General features: G+C 46.0%; 1 protein-coding gene across 2 annotated transcripts in view; it reads right to left on the bottom strand.

The window, feature by feature from the left end:
* XRN1 (5'-3' exoribonuclease 1) overlaps positions 1-25,190 on the bottom strand; it is a 2,611,979-nt gene that overhangs the window by 2,306,694 nt on the left and 280,095 nt on the right. For both annotated transcript variants that reach the window (XM_069618274.1, XM_069618273.1), the window contains exon 7: positions 1,125-1,212. In XM_069618274.1, the coding sequence (XP_069474375.1) occupies positions 1,125-1,212 (88 nt within the window). The remainder of the gene's footprint in view (positions 1-1,124; positions 1,213-25,190) is intronic.

The following is a 25,190-nucleotide window of genomic DNA, read 5'->3' as shown; positions in this document are numbered from 1 at the left end:
TTAGTAGACACAGGATTGATTTAGGCCTCGAAGCATAATTTTCCACTCCGACCAGAATTTCCTGGAGAAAAAGGCTTGGATTTGGGCTATTTTGCATACCCACAACACCTTGCTGCCTTGGAGAATGTGTGACCTGGCTCAAATGGACTATCCTACTTTCACATTTCAGGTAAGGTTTTGTTCGAGCCTTTTTAAACTCACCATAACTTTATCCATTAGAAGAACGAATGACTTATCTTTCGGTAACAGTCTTTCAGTCGGATGTTCCTCCCACAGATCCCTCATCACACCCCCAACCTGCTTCTCTTAAGTCCAAATAGCTAGTACACCCTCATATGTTATGTGGTCCCTCTAGGGAAAAATGCAGAACATAGGTAATTGCGCCTCGATACATATGGACCGACGTTCCGTCTGGCACGGAGTGACGAGCAGAGCTTCTCTGTGCCCCCTGGTGGTGGAATGCTGCTGGAAATCAGCTGCGCTTGGAGATAGAAAATCCAATTTAAAATCATTCAAGCATTTAACTGGCCACTGTGAGGCACTACAGACATTACAATATGTTCCAACGAGATTAGGGATCAATAACATATGGATTGTTCTTGATAGCTATAAACATACATTATGTATGCAAATTGCTGAATCCCAGTCAATTATATGCCATGGTTTATTTTCAAACTTATTTGAACTTGTTTATTTACTATTAATAGCATACTAGACAGAAAATTGATACATTCAATCATGGTAAAACAGCTGATGCCAATATGTATGGCATCAAAGCATCTTAAAAAACAAATTGGTTTTCAGGCCAAGGAATTGGCATTTTATGTACAAGTAAAGGTGTAGCTATTTCCAGAACATGCACACATACGGACACTAATTAAAAAGCATTAGCAAAAGATGACCATACAATTTATATTTGAAACTTCTTCCCAACATTCATTTAAGCTTACTCATACAATCAACATAGAAGTGTTCCAGGTTCTTGATCACAGTTCCAACATAGGTTTGTTTAAAAGCGACCCCATCAAACATCGACCAATACTTTCGGAAAGCAGCTCCTTTGTTCAAACCATATTACTTTTTAACTATTTAAACACATTTTTATATTCAACAACTTTACTTACTCTTAACAAAGAAAACTCATAACCAATGTATTCTCTCATTAAAGATAAGTGAAGCAGATGAAATGTAGTTTCTTCAGGTGCTGAAATTCTGAAAACATAAAAGACAAAATGGGAATATGTTGTGAGCTAAAATTAACCACTTCACAAGATACCTTTTTCATGTGGTACGTCTTATCCAACAAGAAGCAAACATTTGGAAAGAAAAAAATACTTACCTCATGATATTCTCTCTGACGGATGTTCCTCACACAGATTCCTAATCTATGAATTTCTATCTCCAGCGCAACAGATTTCCAGCAACTTTCCACCAACAATTGGGGACACAGAGGCTCTGCTCGAGGAATCTGTGGGAAGAACATCCAAAAGAAAGAACATTGACGAAAGTTAAGTCATTTGTTCTTCTATTGAAATCCTTTCTTCCATGGATTCCTGATCGATGAGACTCCCAAAGCAATAGGTAGATCGGGGGGATAGTGGAGAGCAAAAGGACACCACCTAACCAGACAAATGTGGAGGACTGCTCTGCCAAAGTGAGCATCCTGCCCCAAATAGGAATCCAAGGAAAAATGCTTACAAAACGTGTGCAGAGAAGCACACGTAGCAACTTGGACTGAGACCCCCCTCTGGAATTCAGAGGTGGCCCTGGAATAATGAGCCTTAAGACCATCAAGCACATCTTTCCCAGCATTCAGAGATGCAGAGAATGATCCACCTTGACAGGGTCTGTCAAGTCACAACCCTGCTACCATGAGCACCAGCATAACTAACAAAGAGCTGGTCAGCTTTCCTAATGTCACTTGTTTGAATCAATTAGTAGCCGAGAGCCAATACCAGACCCAGAAGATAGAATTTTGTATCTGCCTTGGAAGGACGTGGTAAAGCAAAAAACACTAGAAGATTGATCTTTTGAGAAAGATGGAAGTCCGATAGTACCTATGGGAGGAAGGGAAGTCTCACTCAACTTCATCTTCTCTTTGGAGAAAGCCAGACAGGTAGGTTAACAGATGTTAGGCAAAGATTGTATGCAGTAGCCTTTGGGTGCACTACAACAACCCTGACCCCCCTAGCAATAGGAACCCAACCTTTCGTATAAGCTTGTACTACACAGGTTGGTAGCGTGTTGAGCAGTCAGGCTTATCTCAAGAGGGGTCAATGTGAGCTGTAGGGGAGTTACACAGAGATCCACAGCGACAGGTATTCAAATAAAGACTTACACACAAGGTTACTTGAATAAACAATTATTAATATATTTATCAGTCAGAATAATCCTTCTTCAGAAGGGAGCAATATAAAAGCAACACACAAATGCACTCCAAAACTACACACTCTGAGTTTCTAAATCAGTAAAGACCCTTTTGGGATGGCCCACAGTCACAACCTACACCCTCAGGTGACTTCAATAGCTAGGGTGCTGGGGACATTAATATCTTACTGTTACATTTAGAATACTCTTAGAACTTGGTCAAAGGAAAAGGTTATTAGAACAAACAAGAGACCACAGAAATACTTAAGCAGGCAGATACTTTTGGATCCCCTAACCAGAGTCATTCAGTATATCAGGTTAAGCCAAAGTCAATGGGCAAAAGTCTTATATGGGCTGACGCACCCGTGGTAGGTAAGTAAGAAAAACACTTGCACAATGTTTTAGAAGTCTTTGAAGAAAAGAAGAATCAATGTAGGGCCACAAACTGTTTAGACTTGTGAGTAGTAGAAGATGCAAGCAACTCTACAGTAAGAGGCAAGTTTTCTCAGACTTTACAGTACCTTTGTATTGAAGAAAAAGTGCAGCAGATGACTCCTGTTCCTGTGCAGCTCTGCATATCTCACTGTTCCTGGGCCTCAGTTGTGGGGACATGAGGGAGGACTTCTGGGGACTCCTGCACTGCAATGGGATGGTCACTGCTCGCAACCAGCAATCTTTCCAACAAGTGGCACTTCAGTGTTTCAACTGCTCACGACTACCGCAAATAGCAACACTGTGGTTTCTGGCTGTCGAGATGGACTTTCCTTGCTTCTGGGGTCCAGCACTCTGTTGCGGGGGCTCAGGCTCGGTCAGTGCGGCTTCCTGGGAGTCCGGAGGATCTTCCTGGAGCTATTGGCCAACTTAAAAGCAACGCACACAATCTGGTGTTGTTCACCCAGGCGTTTCGGTTTCCAGCAGCAACTCTGTGGAAATGCAACCAGCTCCAAGAGAATGTCCTGGGGGCTTACTTTGGAGTTTATTGGTCCCACCAACTCAAGAGGAGACGTCGTCCTTGCAGGGGCTTCTCTGTCGATACAAATTTGGAGTTTCAGCACAGCAGCAGGGCTTCACCGAGCAAACCAACGGTCCAGGAGTTGCAGCATCCTCTTAAAGTTCTTATTCGGTTCCTTTGTCCAGTGGTCGACTGCCTTCCAAGCCAAAAGCCTCGCCTTTTATTCAGTTCCCTCCCATTTATTCCAGCCTAGCTGTCAGTCACCCAGCAGGGTGGCTGTCCTTGCCAGTCAGTCAGCCGGCCAATCACTACATAGTGCATTTGGGTCTCCCAGTTGTGATGCTGGAAATGCATTGGAGGGACAGGGCCTCCATATCCATGTCTTTTATTGCTTTATCATGTATGTTCCGACTTGTTTTCCGCAAAGGGGTTCATGTGTGACTCCTGGCGGTGCGGCTTTTCCCCTTTTTGGTTTGGTGAACAGACCCTTGGGATACCCATATGGCACCCATGGGTGGGAGTACAACCCTGTACTCCTAGTGTATGTTTTTGGGCACCTGTGTGTAGCCCCACAGAGCAGGGTATGGGCTGGTGACAGCTCCATGCTGAATTTGACAGGTGCTCCGAGTATCCTCCATTTTGGGTGGGATACCCAGGCCCGGCCATTGGAATCAGTGGATTCCTGATAGGAAACGAGATGGCCCCTTTTGCCTCTTGCTTTCTATCGCCCGTTACCTTACTTTTCTCGAAGTCCCGGGAAGTCCTGACTCGGTCCCTTCCCCCTGACTGGCTGTTGGGTGGAAGTTCCATATATGGTATTGTGGGGGAAGTCCAGGCAAGACTGGCTGGAGCCTTCCCAGTGACTGTATGTTGTGGGTACACCCTTGGGGTGGGACCTGGATGAATTGAGTGGATGACCAATATGCACTTCTTGTTATGGGTGTCTGGTTTCTGGTATGCAATACAATGAATGAGACAGCACTGCCCGAAACTGGTATGAATGCAGTGTGTAGTGCTGAATGGCTGCTGCTGTCCTTCACTAATCTGAAAGCTGCTGTGCCTTCAAGGAACTGATCCAAAAGGAGGACCTGGCTAGGAGACCTCTTCCCGAGCTACGAGGGACCATCGTGCACCAGCTGATCTTTGCCAAAGCTCCCTGGACGTAAGACCCTCAAAAGGCTTTGAACGGTGATGGGGACCGCCGCGGAATCACGAAGTGAAGCGCCCTTACATTGAAGTTCATCATTGACGCCGACCGCGTCTGGAGCCGCAGTGCTCCTTCGCCCAAGAACATTGAAACAAGGACTCCCCTTGCTCATAATCGTCAACCGCTTTACTCCTGCCGGAGAAGGTCAAGGCCATCGACGACCGAGGAGAATCTGCAGGTGGGTTTCCCGTCACTCGAAGACCACAGAGACGCTGACAACTTGAGGGCCAATGCTCTTCATTGACTCCTTGCGGCAACGAACACTAGTTGTCGAGGTGCACCGCGCGCCTCAGCTTACAGGACATTTTTGACCAATCGTCAACAAGCAGCGCAAGAACCCAAGCTGCTGCCGCAACGACAGTGTTCACCCTTTTTCCTTGTGGGGATCTCGAAAATCCATGGATCCTGCCTTAAAAGGAGCCGCTCAAGAAGGATCCGTTGACCAGACGTCGAACTCTGCTATTCCAGCTACATTGGGGTTGTACAACTATTTAGAAGGAAAGAAGACTCTTGTGAACAATATATGGACTGGGCTTGTACGGTACATCTTTATTTACAGGTTGCCCAGGCGGGGGATCCTCATACAGAACTGTGTCTAGATAAACATGGCCTGTATCCTGCCTATTTGTTCTAACAAACTGCTTTTCGTCCTATGTCTATTGTTGGTTCACTTTATTACTTGATTTGTGCGACATTTAAACTAAGTACAGTTGATGCACTTTAATGAAATCTGATACTAATTGTGGTACCACGTAGAACTGTGTATATTTTCCATTGTAGATTAACTGACCACAAAGTGAGTTATTGTGATTGTGTATGTAACCTTGAACCTTAATTATATAAAGACTGTTTTCACTAATACAGTGTGTGGACATTCCTTTGTGGGTGCTTGGGGACTACACTGTACTTAACCAGCCTGCATTACCTCCTTAGAGCTAGGCCTTGATTGCTCGCCCACGTTTTACCAAATAGAGAATCTTGGCTGGGGTCCTGTGTGCCTCTCCTCTTCATTTATAGAGAGCAGAGGTACAGACGCCCCCCCTCCAGTCTTTACACTAGGAGACTAAACACAGAGTTTCGGGCACCTCCCTCACTTCCTGCCCACCCCAGACACCCTGGAGCCAGATGCGGGCTTCACTCGCGAACAAAGGGACCAAACCTGGTTTGGCACGCAGAGCAAATCTCAAGATGGACCTTACCACAAAGAAGAAATGGCGAAAAAAGAAGACCGGGCCATTTTGACCAAAATGGCACCCTTAGGTGGTTTACTGCAGCTGCAATCTCACATAATGTAACATAATATTACATGAGAAGCTAGACTAAGGGGATACTAGGTAACCCCTCCAGCACCCTATTGTAAGATAGTGTGGGCTGGGTCTGGAAAGTTACAAATGTAAGTAAAGTCAATTTCACTTTACTGTTCTTGGAAACAGTAGTTTATCCAAGAGAAGGTATTGAAACCTTTGGGAAATCTGTAAGACTTCCCTGTGTCTCTGCACTGAAGGTGCTGTGTGACAATGTAAAAGATGATGCCTATGGAGTTTGTCAGACTCCACACCAAAAGAAACAGTGTTCAAAAATCACATTAAAATACATGCATGAGAGAGTGGGGGAAAAAGGATCTCTCTCGCCAGGTTAAAAAAAAATCAAGTCCTCAAAATCCAGAACAATAGATAATGCCTGAAGTGCACTCACCTGTCTCCGTGAGGTAATGGCAACCAGGAAAAATCACCTTAAGAGAGAGCAACCTATGAGAAAATTAATATAGGGTCTCAAACAGAGCACACCCATACAGACAGTCAACACTAAATTCAAATCCCACATCGGAACAAAAACTGGCATGGTGGAAACCAATTGCACAATCCCTGCAAACATTGTTTACAGTGGGAATTGTGAAAAAAGAGCCTTGTTCATGGAGTCCAATTGAAAACTGAGATAGTAGCTAGATAACCCTTTGTCATGCCCAGCGTCGGGTCTATACAGGAGAAGGAAAGCAAAAAATCTAGACCAGAGGATATGGGATAGGTGATGGGGCTCATATTCCTCTTCCTGCACCAAGCAGACAAAATACAAAATCTGCAGGCATAAAACTACTTTATGGCAGGCATCAGAGCTGAGAGAAGCATATCCAGGACATCGTCTGACAAGTCCCACTCTTTGCATCTCAGCAGCCAAGCAGGAATGTTCAGGCTGTTCTTGCGGAGGACCCACCCCTCCGACTGGAAGAGAAGATTCACTCTCTTTCAGTAGGTGCAAGGGAGGAAAGGTGAACGTTTCCATCAGCACTGGGTACCACGTTCTCTGAGCCAAATCCAATGCGATGAAAATCAACTTGGACCCGAACAGGCAAAGTCGCCGGAGACCCAACAGGCCCAGGAAAGCTGAGGCAGGAACTTGTTCCTGGGGTTGAAGGATTTGCATCTTCGAGAAAACATTCACCACCCAATCCTCAGAGAGAAAGACTCTGCCAGGCGAGTGTCCAAGAGCACCAATATGAGTTGGAGCAACTGGGACGGTGAAACCAGAGACTTCTTGAAGTTCAGGGAGCAGTTTAAGCTGTGCAATTAGATGCACTTACTGGACAGATGTGCTGATGCCTAGTATGTGGAGCAAGCTCCGATGAGGCAGTATTCCAAGTATGGAAAGATTTGAATGCGGACCTCCCCTCTCACGAGGCAAGCCACATCCAAAGCTAGAAGCTTGGTGAAGACCCTCAGTGCTAAAGATAGTCCAAACGGCAGGACATTCAATGGGTAGTGGCAAGGCCCATTAAAAATCTCAGTTACTTCTTGAGCTTGAAATTAATGGGAACATGGAAGTCCTGAAGATCTAGTGAAACCAAACAGTCCTTCAGATAGAGGACCTGAAGGATCTGGGCTAAAGTTACTTTTTTGAATTGGACCTACAGCAGGTACAATTTCAACAGCCTCAGATCCAAAAGTAGGACACAGGCTCCCATCCTCTGTCAAATCCTGAAAATAAACAAAATACCAGCCTCCGTCTTGTTCCAAGCACAATACCAGTTCTATCGCGCTCTTTGATAGAAGCAGACACATTTCCTCCACCAGAAGGGGATCGACAGGAAAAAGAGGGGTGGTAGGATGACGGTATGGGGGGGCGATGAGAGAAAGGTGAACACTAGACAAGATGAAAAACCTGTAAAGCCAAAGCATTAGACGTGGGACAACACCATTCCATGCTGAACATGGAAATCCTCCCCCCTCCCTACAGCCTGCCATTCCACCCCGCTCCCCCACACCAGCGACTGATTAAGGAAATTGCCTTCACAGAGACATAGCACCTGGGGCAGCAGAGGCCACCGGAGAGGTGGCAACACTAACTCTGGGAACTCCTCTGCCCCTTCCCCTGGGGAAACCGCACTGTTGCTACTTAACTAAGGGAGTCTGTCATCTTCCACAGCAGGCATAAGAGGTTGAAGATCAAAACCCTGACACCTGCCAGCAGCAGATGCGGGCTGGTGTACCGATATCCTAACTGTGGCAGTGGAGGACCGGAATCTTCGTAATGAGATTTCTGCTTCTGCCCCAAAATAGTTAAGCCCTTTAAAGGGCCTATCCAGGGGCCAAAGCCTGATTGTAATATGACAAACCCCTCTCGCAACTGGAAGGTTATTCGCCACCATTGAGAATGCAGACCAGTGGCAAAAAGAAAATGTGGCCAAGGCACAGGAAGCATTATCACTCTTACGCAAGGCTACCAAAGACGAAAACCTTCTCCCACTCACATCCAGCCTCCTGCTCTTGCAATCTGGGGTGTTGAATGGAGCGTGGATGTCTGGTGGTTCAGGCTGAGACTGCTAGCCTCAATCTCTCGGGGAAGGCATGAGCAGGCAGAAAAGCTAGATCTGAAGTTGCCAGACATTGCTTCTCTGTAAGGTAAGAGTCAACCGTGGGGACAGAGGCACGCTTGTCCCAGGCTTTTTGTACTGCAGGCTCTACACTGCAGGGTTAAAAAGTCAGTAAGGTTTCTGTTAAGAAAGGGTGCAGTCCTACTGGTGTGAGACTACACAAGACTTATCTCTTGGTATTAGGGAACCCACATTTTAATATAGGCCTATACTACACACGTTGGTAGTGTGACTGAGCAGCCAGGCTCATCTTAAGAGGGGTAATGTGAGCTGTAGCGCTGTACAACGAAATCAGTAAATACAGGTATCCAAGTAAACATTTAAAGTTACATTATAAATGATTTATTTATACACAAAGATATTTAGAGCATTCTTTAAAAAGCAGCAATTAGTTGTAAAATTAATCCCAAGTTCTGATTCCATTCAAAAAGTGAACAACAAAGCAGGTGAGTAATTCATTCATGTGTTACACATATTCCAGCACCCAGAGGTGACGTCAGTTGAGGTGACTATAACATTTATATTGGTATCACCTTTGCAGTATTGAGCTATTTAAGGAAGGAAAGGTTAGGGTTAGATCAGAACAGACTGACAGGTTAAAAGAAGAGTTTGATTCTCCCATAGGGATGCATTGACCCACCAAAGGTGACAAGGAGAGCCTCCGATTTGCGTAAGCTCTTGGTTCTATTGAGGTAGAATAACACGCCTAACATCTAAACAGTGCAGGACCCTCTGGAGCATCGTTTTTAGGGTCTGTGAAAAAAGTCGGTAGTACTATCTCCTCACTTAGGTGGAACGAAGAGACTACCTTAGGTAAGAACGCGGGATGTGTTCGAAGGACCACCTTCTCCTTATGAAAGGTAGTGTAGGGCTCAGAAGCCACAAGCGCTTGGATCTCGCTGACCAGGCATGCAGATATAAGACCCATTAAGAGAGCTGGCTTAATGGTGACCAGCCTGATATCCCGGATGCCACTGGCTCAAAGGGTTTATGCGCCAAGGCGACCAGCACTATGTTGAGGTACCAAACGGAGTGTGGCTTCTTGATAGGCGGGTAGAGCCTGGTGAGGCCCACCAAATGTTTAACCACCGGGTTGAAGGAAGAGAAAACCTTTATCGAGTTCGGTAGGCTCTGATGGCTGCCAGATAGGTGCGGCAGGTGTCTATTTGCAGATCCCCCAGAGTGTGCGAGGTTTGCAGAGAAGGATAGCATGTCGTCCAGCATGCAAGTAAGAGGATGAACCTCCTTAGACTCAGCCTAGTGACAAAACCTAACCACTTACTTTTGTATTGGCCCCTAGTAGCATCGCTCCTAGCCCCCTGTATGAATTCTAGGTTAGCCTGCGACAGATGCAGATTCTTCAATGTGACCTGTTCGGGAACCACGCTAATTACGGGGGGGCGCGGTGGAGGACCCTGCCTCCCTGCTGCGATAGCAAATGGGCAGGCCCAATGGCAGGTGAATCGGAGGCTGATCCGACAGGCTGAGCAACTGCTAGAACCATGGTCTCGCCGGCCACCAAGGGGCTATCAGAATGATGCTGAGGTGTCGGGACTCCCTTATCTTGCAGATGACCCTGTGAACCAGGGGAGTGGGTGGAAATGCATATGCGTTCATGCAACGGAAGTGCCTCAGAAATGCTATTGGGCTGGAAAGACTGGGAGCCTGGGTGTTCGGTCCCGTTTTGGACCTATTTCTTGGATTTGTGAAACTTTGTTGCTCCGTTGCGAAGCGGAAGTCTGCCTGTCGCCGAAACACAGCGCAAATCCTTGCCAAGTAATCATCCTCACTGTAGCACTTTATTTTTGTGTTTACCATTCCACCACCACGGCTTTGCTGCGGCGTGCAGCATAACTGCTGCTAGTGTCTCCTGTCTGCCAGCTCTCATACGTGCCAACTTTTTTTTTTTTCTCTCCTTCTAATCGGCTCCACCCCTCGTGCACGCCCCTCTTTCCACCCTCCTCCTTACGTCAGCCACTACATCAGTGAGGTGCGCGGGCGCATCGGAAGTGCATCAGAAGTGCTGTTGGGCTGTTTGACGAGGGGCGAGAGCTAATGGTACTCTGCACTTAAATTGTTCGCTTATGTGCCTACTGTTGTTGTGAGGACTTGTGCTCAAAAGAGTATCATACATATGTTCTGTGTGATACAGCTGCCATAGTGTATGGGCACCTACTGGTTGGCAAATATTTAAACACTTATCACATTCTCATCACAGTACTATTGTAAACTTAACAATGGAAACTACACTGAGGAATGGAAAGCGCATTTGCGACCCTCCAAAAAAAATGCCTGGCATTAAACCGCCTGCATCACAGGACGATTCTAAACATACTTTTTGCAATGGTCAAAAATTGTTACTGTCAATGTCTGCACAGGAGGAGGTGCCCTCCACACCTAAGGCCAACTCTCCTGCCACCTCTTCTGCACCACATACCATGGTACCCGAGGTGTTGGGAGAGGTCAAATCAGTACAATTGAACCCACCTTTCTCTTTAAAGGCAGCTAATGATTCTACTATCAAATTCAAAGCGACTGCAACAGGGGTAGTAGAAAATGCACATAATTCGGATGAGGGCTCAAATGATGTTACTTTTGTGCCCACATCTGACACCTCTATGTTAGCACCAGGCATAATTGCAGCCTTAGAACGACGCATAAGCTTATCACTTGGCCCATCGACCCCTGCTTCATCGTCAAGTGCATTTCGTGAACAGGTGCACTTTCACCCTGTGCCCTTACCTCCTCCGTCTTTTCCAACTCCACATGCTAATTGTTCTAAGCCTACCTCATCATTTTTTCCTTCTCGCAAGTCTGTAAGTTCGCCTTCAAAGGAACTGTTTGCTCAACAGAACATAAACTCATTGGATAATCCAGGACTTGATTCGCCCCCTAAACATACTATTGGCGACTTCATCTGATCAGAATGCGATACACTCACCAGTATCCTCTACACCTCAAGAGGGAGATTCTCTGCATGCAATGGAACAAGAGCTTCACACGTTTCCACTGTTTACTAGAATTCTAAATCTCTTTTATAAAGGACATGAATATACACACTATATGTTGAAAGACTTGAGGGAAATCATGACATTTAACACAAAAAAGCTCTCCAAAATGGAGGGATTCATATTAGCACAGGAAGCTTGTCACAAATTTCACTTAACATGTTCAGAAATAGTAAGCAAGAATTTGCCTCCAAAGCCTCCTTATGCAGTTTTGCTTTCCCAAGGTACTCAAACATGCGATGACCTTTTATTGGCAAATGGGATTCCTACTTCATTTGTCAACATAATATCTCAAAACCCTTATTTAGGAGGAATATTACCATTATCACATTCCATAGACTTCTGAGCAGTTGCCAAACTGCAACATGAGACTATTGCAAGGGGAACAAATATTGTTCAATGCAAAGTTAGTCCCTCCTGCTTTTTTGCCAACCGATTTGCCGGTTCCCACACTAAATCAAGAAGTTGACTCGCCAGATAGTCCATCTGCTATCACAGATATTTTGGACGAAGATGGAGCAACCCCGGTGTCAAACTGAGATGCCAGAACCCGTGAACACGGCTTCTAACGTCTATCATACGTCTCGTAGAAGCAAGAAAGCTCATCGAAAAGCTTTAAAAAGAAGAGACAAGAGCGAAAAACAACAAAGTGTCCGATAAAGAATCAAATGTTTGCTCTTCTTTCAATAGCTCACAAATGCTCACCCCTCGAATGCTAATTCCGATAATGTTGGTCCAGCTACATCTGAAGATCACCATTTAAATCTTAGCTAACTTAATGAGGAAAGCAAAGAGGCATTACAAATTAAAACTCAGCAAACGGTGCAGACTGGTGCTCATGTGAATAACTACTTAACACTCCTCGACACTCACTGCCGTTGTTGAGGTTGAGTCGGGAAAGAACTGATTTTCCTGTGATGCCCCTCAACTCAGTTCAAGCTGCATCCACCACTTTGGTTCAGGCAAATATGAGTACATACTTCCCCACTGTAGAGAACAAAAACCCTCTTTGCTCACACACACAACTCCAGTTATTGAGACCAACCTAGGGCTTGTTCAACCTGTCCCTATCTCTGTGCAGGGAGTGATTCACCCATCCCCATCTCCCTTTTCTACTGAAGAAGCTAGACCACAATTACTTACTGGTTCCATATCTTCTTCATCAGAACCTCAAGTTAATTCACTTCCCAATGTCAATATGCCCATTTGTGACCCCCAAAAGGACCATATATCTTGCCTGCACTAGCCCATGACAGAGCCAGAGCTGAGAACCCTGCTTCAACAACATCTCCTTCATTTCCTCTGGTTATACATAATGACACATTATTTCAAGAAATTCAGTGTGAAATGTAAACTACCATTGGATGGATTAGCAATTCTCAACTGAATGGTTCAGCACGTATTAATCGTGCCTATTTATTGAACTCTCTTTACAAAATTCCATCCCTCCGTAACCTTCTCTCAAGATGTGGAGAGGATCAGGCTTTCAAATATTAACCACCTATGTAAATTACAATCTTCAATCATAGCAAAACTATTGTGGGAGTTTAAATCGGATTTGGCTTTATTGGGGCTTGAACTCCAGCCATTTCATTCTCTTGAAACAGCTTCGTCTTTCCTGGAATTTCAACCCCCAGTTGCAAGTATCTGTCCCAATGAAAATGAATCACCTCCTGTTAATTTGAATGACAACTCCCAGATTTTGGCACAACTGGCCTCTCTTACAACAGCACTAAATGGTTTCATAGGGACCCCTCACAAAAACAATAGTTCCAAATACATTCACCACAACTTACTCACAATCGAATGAATTACACATTCAATCTTGGAATTGTTGTGGGTTAAAAAACCTTAAAACATGGTTTTCTTCTACTGTTGTCCAGACTGCGCCTTCCATTTTATTCATCCAAGAAACCATGTCCTTTAATGATATTAAGTTTGACGGCGTTACTTCTTTTTATAATCCTGTCATCCAAAAGAACCTTGGGCGTCCCTCTTAATAATAATCCATGCTTTACTATAAATCGCACCTTTTGCTTCTCTTGGTTTCTTTTGATTGCCTTGAATCTTTTTACTCCTCTTTCTAAAAATCTTATACTCATTTCTCTTTACTGGAATCCCTCTTCTCTGTCCATTGATTCTGAAATTAATACACTCAATAACAGTTCTCGAACTAATGATAAGTAATCCACAAGCAGAAATTCTGATAGGAGGTGACTTCAATGCTTTTCTTTATGCACTATCATATACAGATCCTCCAGTGTCTACACACTACAAACGCTCTTTCTCTAATGGTATGAGATGGTCCCGATTTTTTAAACACTGAGATCTATCTGTAATTCCACCTCAATTGCTGGTCTCATTCCATACATGGAAGAGAGTATCTGCATCTTCCACTATTGATTTTATAGTAGCCTCAAGAAACTTATCGGGCATACTATCCTCCATTGTCTCCCTCCCCCTTACACTCAGCGGTCACTCTCCGATTTGCACAACTATGACGCCAGCGGTTAAGAATTTCTCCGTCACCAACTCTTGCCCTAGTCCAAATTGACCGGGCAATGCTCTCAATTCATTGGACTGCTTCAACATGCAGATGTCTAACCTTTCTTGTTAATCGTGATCATTGGCTGGACTCCAACGAGAACAGTAGTATATCTGAACAAATTCTTACATGGAATTTAAATATGATTCAGACTCATCTTGTGTCTTTAACTGCAAAACCTAAACCCTTCTAGTCTGCCTCTGCTACCTATACATCTTTCTCTGCTATCATTGCGAAACTAAAAACGAAGAACAACCTAGAAATAAGAAATCTAAAAAAGAAAAGGGAGTTCTCTCCTTAGTACCGTGGAATACCGTGCTGCCAAACATTTTTTACTACAAAGGTATAAAAATGAAGTACAAGGAGGACGTTTTCACACATCTCGATGTTAATCAAACAATGGTTCGAAATATATGCAACCACAATACTAGACACGTTTGGCGGATCCTACGGACTGTAAATGGCGAAGACCGTGCCTTTTTGGACTTGGCCATTGATGCCACTACTTTGTATACTTTCTTTGAGCATAAATACTCGTTACCTGCCATGTTTTCTGCTTATGAGATTCACAATATAATTCATCATATTCCTCCTAAATGTCCTTGGTCCCTAGGTGACATTGTCTTTGCTATTTGTAAACTTCAACCATCAAAATGTGCGGGACCAGATGGGCTCCCGCCGTGCGCGATCAAAGATGGCCCTTTATTTTGGGCGAATAACTTCTTAAGGCTATATCAATCCATCTTTAAAACCAAATCAATTCCAAGATCATGGCTAACCTCTATGATTATACCCCTTCACAAGAAGGGTCCTCTTAATGATCCCGTCAACTTCCGTCCAATTGCACTTATTGATGTAGCAGCTAAGGTTTTTGCGCTCTTGATACTCTATGAGGTGGAAACTTTTATAACTAAGAACTCCATCCTTAAAGCTCAAATTGGTTTTCGCAAATCTATGGGGGCCCAATTAAATGCAACAATTCTGGCACATTTGACAGCTTCCTCGCATTCTTCTACTTATGGGTCCATTTACACAGCCTCTTTGGACCTTTCGTCTGCTTTCGATAGTGTGATCAGAGGCATACTATGGCAAAATATGTTGGACTACAAAACAAATTTCCCTCGTATCTGGTTGCACTCATTGCTTTACTTCATCATAAAACTAATTTCAAAGTGTGAATCTCAAGAAGGGGCTTCTGACAGAAGCCATCCCAACTTCGATTGGTGTCAAACAAGGGTGTAACCTCGCGCCGGTACGGTTCAATCTCTACTTAGCGGACATTGATCGAATTTGGGACATTAAGAAAACATTTGCCATCCACATAGGTAATTTACATCTATCTTGGTTGGCATATGCTGACTATGTTCTTCTGGATCGCACACATGCAGGCCTTCAAAACAAGCTAGAATGCTTTTTCCAGTATTGTACTGCAAACAATCTGTGAACTCGCTCAAATCCAACATCATAATTTAATCTGCACATAAGAAACTGCACAAATTTTGTTGGACAATTGATTCAAAGGAAATACAGTTGGTTACCCATTTAACATATCTAGGTTACAATCTCGCAAACAACTCTTGCTCCTTATTTTGGCAGAAAGCTTAGCTGGGAAAGTGGTTCCCCTAATTGGACACATGAAAATAATTCATTAATTTTGCAAATTTTCATTGATTCCTTTAATTGAGTTCTATTCCAAGAAAGTGGAGGGTATTTTCCTTTATGGGTTGGATCTTTGTCTTACAGACCTGGACTCCTTTCTGAACAAGCTTCAAGGGAAGTCAACTCTGGGCTTGCCAAACTATCTCCCTAATTCAATATTGTGACAAGAATTAGGGCTCAACTCCCTTGCATCTCGTTATAATTGGAGAATGCTAAACACGTATATGAAAATGTTATTTCCACCTCTGAACTCCTTATACAAGGATTTCTCCAGCATGCAATTAAATCCAAACCAATCTCGATTTAACACTTTCAGAAACGAGTACATATATTGTTGACACAGATTAATATCCTCTCTGAAGAACTGCAATGGAAGATGGGCCTGGCAAAGAGGAGATTCTTTCTCAATGATTGGGCTGCAACGTCTGCTCTAATCTCTACTTATTCCTCTTTTTCTGAATATGCCACTTTTAGGCACAACCAAACTCCTCGCATGCAATTTTTAAATGTATGTCCCTGTTCCGAGTCTCGTAACTTTATATGAGATATCGTCTTGATTTATTTCACACTAAATCCCGAATAAAGCATTGGTCTATTACATAAATTCTCCTTGCGACTTAGCATGTCGCTTTTGTGGTAATGTAGAGGCAGTGGAAACGTTAAAACATCTCTTCCTCTTTTGTCCTTACTTTGAGCCTTACAGACTTCACACAATGAAAGACTTGCAACATGCAAATACAGCTTTAGGACGGAATCTCATATGGGCCAGATGTATGTGGGGCACAAGTAATTTTATAATACTGGCAACAGTGTGATTTTTACGACTCATTGAATCAGCTCTCACTAGATAATGGTACATGATATGGACATACATTTTCTGAAGTAATGCTGTCAGAGCCCAAAGGAAACCTTACTGTCCTGTTTCCTGTTATGTTTAAGGGTTATAAAAGCTTCATGGCATTGAGAAATGACATCTCCAAGAACTTAATGTACTATGTGTCAGTCTATGTGTTAGTCTATTATCTCTTATCTTTATATAGGTATTTTGTTTTCGTGATGTTAAGTTTTAATGTTTTACTTTATGGTATGCATATTCTTGTATTCAAAAAAATAATTTACTGTGTATATAACAAACATGTTTTATTCTGAAAATATTCAGTTTTTTCCATTCATGCCATTTCTTTGTAATTCTTTTTTTGTAAAGGTGCATTTTTTTAAAAACAAATATGCGTTCATGCTGTTCCACTGTAACTGTAAGGCATCGCCCAGGGAGCCTATGCCCTGTCCGTGCCAGGAGGCAAACTGCGGGCACTTCCTGTTGTACTAGGTGGCGAAGAGATCCACCTGGGGCTGCCCCATCTGTTGAATATCCCCTGAAGGACCTGAACGTTCAATTGCCATTCGTAATTGTCCGCACCCAATCTGCCGAGTCTGTCCGCCTCCAGGTTGGACACACCCGGGAGGTGGATTGCCCTCAAGTGAATATTGTTCTCCAGAGCCCACTCTCACATGCTGACGGCAAGGGTGCATAGGGGACGAGACCTGGTGCCACACTGCTTGTTGATGTAAAACATGCTGGTGGAATTGTCAGTTTGAATGAGCATCGCCTTGCCACTGATAAGCGGCAGGAAGGCTTTGAGAGCGAGCCAGATAGCCTTAAGCTATAGCCAATTGATATGGGCCTCCTGTTCCTGCAGCAACCAGACTCCATGGATGCTGTGGTTGTCCAGGGTAGCCCCCCCCCCCCAGCCCTCCAGTGAAGAATCTGTGGTTATGGTAAGCTGTGGCGTCGATTGCCAGAAGGGTCTGTCTATCCACAAGTTGTAGTCCGTGCTGATGGAGAAAAGGAGGAATGTTGACTAGTTACGTCTGGGAACTCCGCTCCTGACTCCATGAGGCTGCGAAGTGCAGCTGTAATTTTCTCATTTTGAGCCTCATGTAAGGCACTGCCTGTAGACCTGCCGCCACGATACCCAAGAGGTGCTGGTACCACTATGCAGAGGTCACCGCTTTGCTGAGAAAATGGCTTGTGGCCCTCTTGATGGCTCTCTGAGGTGGTGCCCCAGATGAGACCCAGGAAAGCCGGACTCTGTGTCTGATCCAGCTGTGACTTCTTGAGATTGATGGAAAATCCCAATTCGTATAGCATACTCATGAGGGCAGAGGAGGTGTGATGGACCGCGTCCGGGGATCTTGCCCTGACGAGCCAGTCTAGGTACGGGTAGACGTGGAGACATTGCACCCCAAGCAGGGCTGCCACTGCATTCATAAGACTGGTAAAGACCCTGGGGGCTGAATTGAGGCCAAAGGGTAGAACCTTATATTGGAAATGGAAGCCCATGATCCTGAACCTCAGACAGGACCGATGAGGCTGCCAAATCGGGACGTGTAGGTATGCGTCCTTCAGATTCAGGTAGCCCATCCAATCTCCCCTGCACAGTGTCTCTTCAATAAGCGATGGGGTAACCATCTTTAAGTTTTGAAGGAGGGAAAGGTTCTGGGTGGAAAGGTCCAACAACTCTCGGGCCAGCCTGGTTCTTCTTGTATATGGCGAAAATCCTGGCGTAGAAGCCCAGACCCTGCTTGGAGGCTGGGACTTCTTCCATTGCCTGGCTCTCTACGAGCGATCAAATTTCCACCAACACAGTTGCTGCCTCAATCTGTGGGAGGGGAGGAGCGAGGAGAGGGAGGAACCAGTAGGTGGTGGCCCGAGGACACTACAGATAGAATCCAGGGGTCCATGAACCTCACGCACCAATACTGTGCGTGAAGGGCAAGCCTGCCCCCCACCACCGGAGACAAGTGGACCCAGAAGGGAATGTCATGCTATCTTTCCCTCCGAGGCTGGGGCTGAGGCTTAGGAGGGGGGACTGAAATAAGCCCTTATTGCCCACCTTGTGCTGTTTAGGCCCTGCTGACTTTGAGATCAGTCCGGCTGCCCGGACATTCGTTCCTGGAAGCCCTGCAACCCGCTAAAGACCCGCTCCTTGTCGGAACGCTAGTGCATCTGACTGTACATCTTGGGTGTGGACTTCATGAGGCTAGATGAGGATTTCTCAGTCTGGGAAATGTTCTTATTAAGTTCCTCATCGGTGGTGGAATGGAAGAGATTGCTTCCCTCGAATGGAAGGTCCAATATGCGCTCCAGGACATAGCGTTGAATTTGGTAGCCCGCATCCAGGCTGTCCGTGGCGATGCACATGGCATGACCTGAGGTGTCTATATGCACCACGGTGGATTCCATGATGTTTTGAGCCACAATCTTTGCTTCTGCCAGCCCTGCCTTGAATCGTGCCCGACTATGCATCGGAAGTTCTGGGAGGTTTTCGGCTATTTCCCACTGAAGACTCTGGTTAATGGCTGCGAGCATGGCATCCGTGTTAGACTGCCGAAGGTGCAGAGAGGCGGAGCAGACCTTCTTCCCATACGCCTCCAAAATCTTCTCCTTGCCTAGCAAGCCGGGGACGAGGGGGCCGGGGAGGACTGAGGCTTAGAGTAGATGGAAGCCGCAGCAATCACCAAAGAGTGTGGTTGAGGGTGTGCCGACAGCAAGAATGTATCCCCCTCCAATTGCCTGTACTGTACTTGGCATTGAGGCATAAATTGGTGGACTGCGCCAAATGGGGTTTAAGCCATCCCTTCTTGGCCAAAGCGAAAACGTCCTTATGCATCGGAATCCCCGCTCTAGCCGTGGGGTATAGAGTGAGGACCTCGGCCAGGACCCCCTCCCGGCCCCCCCGCCCCAGGTTGTTCAACCTCGGGTTGTGGAAGCCCCAAGTAATCTGCCAAACATGCAAGTCAATCATGGAAAGCCTTGTCTGAAGACGGCGTGTCGGGGTCATCCTTATCAGTGTCCACTATATCTGGTTGGTCAGGGACAGGTGTAGGAGTACTGGACGCCGCCGGTTGAGGTATGGCAACCTGGGCTGTAGGCTGGTATGGAACCGCCTGTGGTGTAGGGGGCAGAGCAGCTGGAACCACGGGGACCGTGCTGGCAACAGAGGCTGTGCGGGGGGGGGGGGCTGAGGTGCAGGAGCCATAGGAGGAATGACTATAGGTGCTAGGGGGAGGACAGGAGGTAGCATGTTCCTGATCACATCCCGAAGGATGTTGCCCATCTGAGGGGAACTCATAAGCTTGAAGAATTTTTCGAAGAATCTGTCCTCACAGGCCAGTGGGGCACAAGGTGGCATAGGAGTAGGGCCCCGAGGTACCTGAAGACTAGGCACACTCTGCCTTGCAGCCTGCGGGGTGCATCTGCCCAGCGACAATGAAGGATATGCAGTAGGTCACTCTTCAGAGCACGCGGAGTAAGCGCATCACACGCGGTTCAACTCTCCCAGCAGTGATCGGGGCCAAGGCAGCGGAGGCAGAGTGTGGGGGGGGGGGTCAGACGTAGGGAACAGCCCTTCAAAGGCTGGACACCTGCTGAAGCCCAAAGACGTCGAGATGCGCCGGGGAGGAGCATGGCGCCAGAGGACCAAGTACCTGTTTAAAGACTAAAGACAAAGAGCGGATGGAATAACAAGGCCGCAGACAAACCGAGGAGCACTGGTGAAAGCGGTCTGCTCCAGTCGACGTGGAAAAGAGGACTGAGGAGTGGCGCCAGTGCGCCGAGTCAGGGGAGCACATGGCCCGAGGCAGCGCCACCACGCACCTATACATTTAAAGGGGAAAGATTTTTTTTCTGATGAAAAAGGTTCTGTCTCCCGTCCCTAGCAAGGGACACCCCTACACAGTATGGAGGAAAGGGGATGGGACGTAGGAGTAAGTTAAGTAAGACGGGGGTCTTAATCTCATCAGTGGTAGAAGCGGAGGGCCATCAGGTTCACCATCCCATGGTATATCATCGAATTCATTGGAAGGATTTTTGCAAACAGACACCACACAGAGATGCATCATCCCCCAATTCGGTATCAGTCCGATGGGCAGGAGGTGGAAGAGCCGGCATGGGGATGCACGAGGGACATCGAGTTGGAGGCAGAGTAACAGGCAATCGGCCTACAAGAAGATTCGTACGAGGAAGATTTGTAGGCAGTGTATGTTGTAATTCAGAGACTAGTCTGCAGAGTAGACAAAATGTCCAGGCAAAGGTCACAAGGCTCGGGCTGACTGGGAAGCTGCTTTGGAGGCATCCCTGAGGGAGAAGGAAGAGCATGAGGTATTTATTTCAAAGTCCATATCAATGACATGTTGTGAACTCAGGGGGACCATAGAAAAAAACCGTGAGTGTGGCATGGGTGGGGAGCAGAGCAATCACTCTACTCCAGAAAACCCAGCCACTCTATCTTACCTACCAATAACAGAGTGCCATAATACTAGCATGTCCACACTTAGACAGAACTGTGAATGTTAGCATGTCCACTCTTAGACGGAACTATGAACATTAGCATGTCCACTCTTAGATAGAAGCGCCAAATCTAGACAGAAGTGCGATTGTTAGCATGTATCACCCTTGGATGGAATTTCAGAAATGTGATTCTTAGCTTATGCCACACTCAGATGGAACTTCAGAAATGTGATTGTTAGCATTTGTAACTCTTAGCATGCACCACACTTAGAATTGTGAACCTAGCTTGCGTGGCATCCAGATAGAAATGTGACTGTTAGCATGTACTGGACCTAGATGGAATCCCACAATTGCAAGGACAGCAATGCCAACTAACCAACCAACTAACAATTCCATCCCTCTGCATACACCTCTCAAACTATAACCAAACACAACCACAAGCCTTAAACGCAGCATTCCGCACAAACTTCACAACAACGCAACAACAAAACAAACCACACAGACTTGCACAACAGCACACGACGACTACGGACCATAAAACACCCCAAGCCCAGCCGACGGACCTACCGGGCTGAGGCTGCCAACAGCACATCACTGCTCTCTTGCACTTTTCCAGCTTACTCCCACTAACCCACCCCCTCTCCTCCCCTTTTTCAGAGCCGCCAGAGCGCCAGGGGACCACTTCGGTGGTGATAGTGCGCGGTACAAATGTCCTTTAACATTAACATTAACATAGAAGGACCAGGAACAGTAGCCAGCAGATTATGTGGACAGGTGCTTTGTGGATGACTAAGAATTTGTAGACGAGTCCGTCACTGATGATGTCATAGACGGCTGGCAGGCCAAGTGTGGGGCAGCATGCCCCTTTTTTACTCTTCCCATGGGAAGAATCTTTGTGAGGCCTCAACCTCTGAAGAGGGAGTACGCTCTAGGGGTCTGCTCTGACAGAGGTCAGCATGACTTTGGACAGAGCCGAATCAGAGGTCCCAGCAACTTCATCCAACCAAGCCTTTTGTGACAGTCCTTGAGCGTCTTGGTAGACGAGGATTGGCAAATGGAGGAGCCATTGGATCCCATGGTCTGGTAAGAGACAGTAAAGACAGTCGCAGTGAAGATCTTCAATATAGGTATCCGTAGAAGAAAAGAAAAGAAAAATAAAATACAAAATTACCTATGTAGAAATTACTGAATTCTTTTGGCAGAATTCTTTCAAACTTGTTGTATGACATGCATTATTTACCATAAAAGCATTTCTGATGATTGTATCTGCTTAGATTCACATGCTGTGCATATAATCAGACATCCAGTGGTAACCGCGGAGTATTGCATCTGGTCTTTCGAGAATCGAAAGGGGACGTAGACATGGGCGTGCCTGTAAACACTATCCCTACGTGACATGTAGTGTACCCAAAATCTCTCACGCGTAGAGGTCCCTCTGATTGTATTCTTACTGCCGTGAGGGAGCCTTATGACTATCTTGAGTACAGAAAAGAGAAAGTAGTAAGATGTTTATGTTCCTTCCATCCGAGCGGGGAGGAAGGGTGGGCGCATGTGAATCTAAGCAGGTACAATCATCAGAAAGGCTATTACAGTAAGTAATGCATGTCTTCTGATGCTTGTTAATCTGCTTAGAATCACAAGCTGGGCATAGACTAGCGAGCAGCACCCGGAGTTGGAGGTGGGTTGTGAGAAGGAACAGTAGTGAAAAGATGTCTTGGTACTGCTTGTCGCACCTGAGAATCAGACCTAGAGCGAGTGTCAAAGCAATAGTGTTTTGTAAAGGTGTGTACAGAACTCCAGGTTGCCGCTTTGCAAATGGACTCTAGGGGAACATTTGCAATGAATACTATGGAAACCCCAGTGCCCCAAGTAGAGTGTGCTCTAGGCCTGAAGGGCAGTTCTCTCTTAGCAGGAGAGAAGCCGAGTGTGATGCATTTGACAATCCACCTTGAGATTGCTGATTTAGAGACAGGACCCCCTTCTCTACAGCTGCCACTGAAACGAAAAATTGGTTTGTCTTTCTCAGTGGTTTAGTTCTGTCGAGGTAAAACATGACTGCTCTACGCACATCTAATGTGTGTAGGCTTCTTTCAGCCATGTTAGTGGGGTTCTGGAAGAAAGTAGGCAGTTCTATTGATTGGTTCACATGGAACTTCGAGATAAATTTAGGCACAAAACGAGGGCGAGTAGGCAGATCCACCTTATCTCTGAACTGTAACGAAAGGGTCTAGAACTGAAAGGGCCTGTAGTTCACTAACTCTTCTTATAGAAGTGATAGCCACTAGGAAGGCTGTCTTATAGGCGAGATCTTTGAGACTTGCCTTATGCATAGGCTCAAATGGAGACCCCATAAGTCTGGTTAATACCACATTCAGGTCCCATACGGGGGCTGGATTTGAAATGGAGGCGGGGGTGAATTCTCTTGACCCCTTCCATGAAAGCCTTAATAACTTGTATCTTCCACCATGAAACTCTGTTGTGACGTAGTGTAGGCTGAGAGAGCAGATAAGTGAACCTTAAGGGAATTAAAAACCAGCCCTGAGTCAAGCAAGTGAGTCAGGTACAATACAATGCGAGTAGGAGAGCAGTCAATAGGATTGATGCTCTTGGTATTGCACCAGATAAAGCGTTTCCATTTACTGGAATAGCAATATCCAGTGTTAGGTTTTCTTGCTTCCTTACATATGTCCATGCACCTTGAGGGAGTTGTTTGTGTCCAAATTCTATGAACTCAGGAGCCAGGCCGCAAAGTTCAATGTTTGCAGGCATGGGTGAAGTGTCTCCCCTTTGTTCTGAGACAAGACAAGGTACGGGCAAGGTAGTTTCACTGGGGGGAGATAGAGACATCTCCATCACATGAGTGCAACTGGATTGGCAGGCCCACTTGGGGGCCACCAATATCATGGGGACTGGTTCCTGGTGCATCTTGTGCACTATTCTGTTGAGTAGGAGGGGTCAGGGGGGCGGAGGGGGGGGCGTGTTCGTAAACAAATTTGCCTGACCATGTTATCCAGAGTCTGTTCCCCTTTGAGTGGTTCTGGGGGTACCTGGAGGCGTAGTTTTGGCATTGAACGTTCTCCAGAGTTGTGAACAGGTCGATCTTTGGGAAGCCCCATTCTGCGAAAACGTTGGAGAGAATGTCTTTGTGTAATCGCCATTCGTACTCCATGGGTAGTGGGAAATCTCTGCTCAGTACGACTGCCAGAAGAGCGAGTTCCCCTGGAATATGCTGTGATAACAGGAACATGTGTTTGAAAGCACACTTCCAAATGTTCTGGGACAGTTTGGACAGCCCTGGAGAGGGAGTACCCCCCCCTGTTTGTTCAGATAGTACATGGCCGTTGTGCTGTCTGTTAGGATCAGGACCATCTTCCCCTGCAGTTGTGTCTGAAAAGCTTTCAGTGCTTTCAATACTGCTAACAATTCCAACAGGGTTATGTGGTTGGATGCTATGTCTGACGACCAAACTCTGTGCGCTGTCTGTTGAAGCAGGTGGCCTCTCCACCCTGTGAGAGATGCGTCTGTAGTGAGAGTGGCCTCCACTGCAGGGGTGGTGTAGGATTTCCCCTTCAAGAGGTTCTCCCTCAACCACCACCGTGGCGAGAGAACGAGGGCTGGCGAAACAACCACTAGAGCGTCCCACTGTCCGCTAGCCTGACGCCACTGGCTGTTGAGCCACTCCTGCATTGGACGCAGGTGCAATCGTGCGTGAGGAACCAAATAAATGCAGGACGCCATCATTCCTAACAGTCGTATAGCCTTGTGTACCGTCACCTCTCGACTGGCTACATATTAAGGAATCTGAAACAGCATGTTTTGGACCCTCTCGTTAGAAGGGAAGACGAGGCTATCCTTTGTTCGAATTAGAGCCCCTAGGAACTGCTCGACTTGACTGGGTTCTAAGCTGGACTTCTTCTCGTTGATGGAGAATATCAAGCCGAATAAGAGGTCCATCGTCTTTTGGGTATTTGATGGGCATGTTTCGAAAGAATCCCGTTATGAGCCAGTCGTCGAGGTAAGGATTGACCAGTATGGATAACCTGCGCAGGTGTGCAGCTGCCACTGCCAGTACCTTTGTAAAAACCCTTGGTGCTGAGGCGATGCCGAAGGGTAGTACCTTGAACGGATAGTACCTGTCCTGTATTTTGAAGCCGAGGTATTTTCTGTGCTCCGGCAACTTTGAAATATGAAAGTATGCATCTTTCATGTCCAATGTTGCCATGTAATCCCCGTGCGAGCAGGGGAATTACTTCCTGCAGAGTGACCATGCGAAAACTTTGGGGCTTGAGAAATT

This window comes from Ambystoma mexicanum, chromosome 10, assembly GCF_040938575.1.
Source record: "Ambystoma mexicanum isolate Mex_15411 chromosome 10, UKY_AmexF1_1, whole genome shotgun sequence".
NCBI lineage: Eukaryota > Metazoa > Chordata > Amphibia > Caudata > Ambystomatidae > Ambystoma > Ambystoma mexicanum.
The sequence above is the reverse complement of the archived record's forward strand: the minus strand, read 5'-3'. Positions and strand labels throughout refer to the sequence as shown.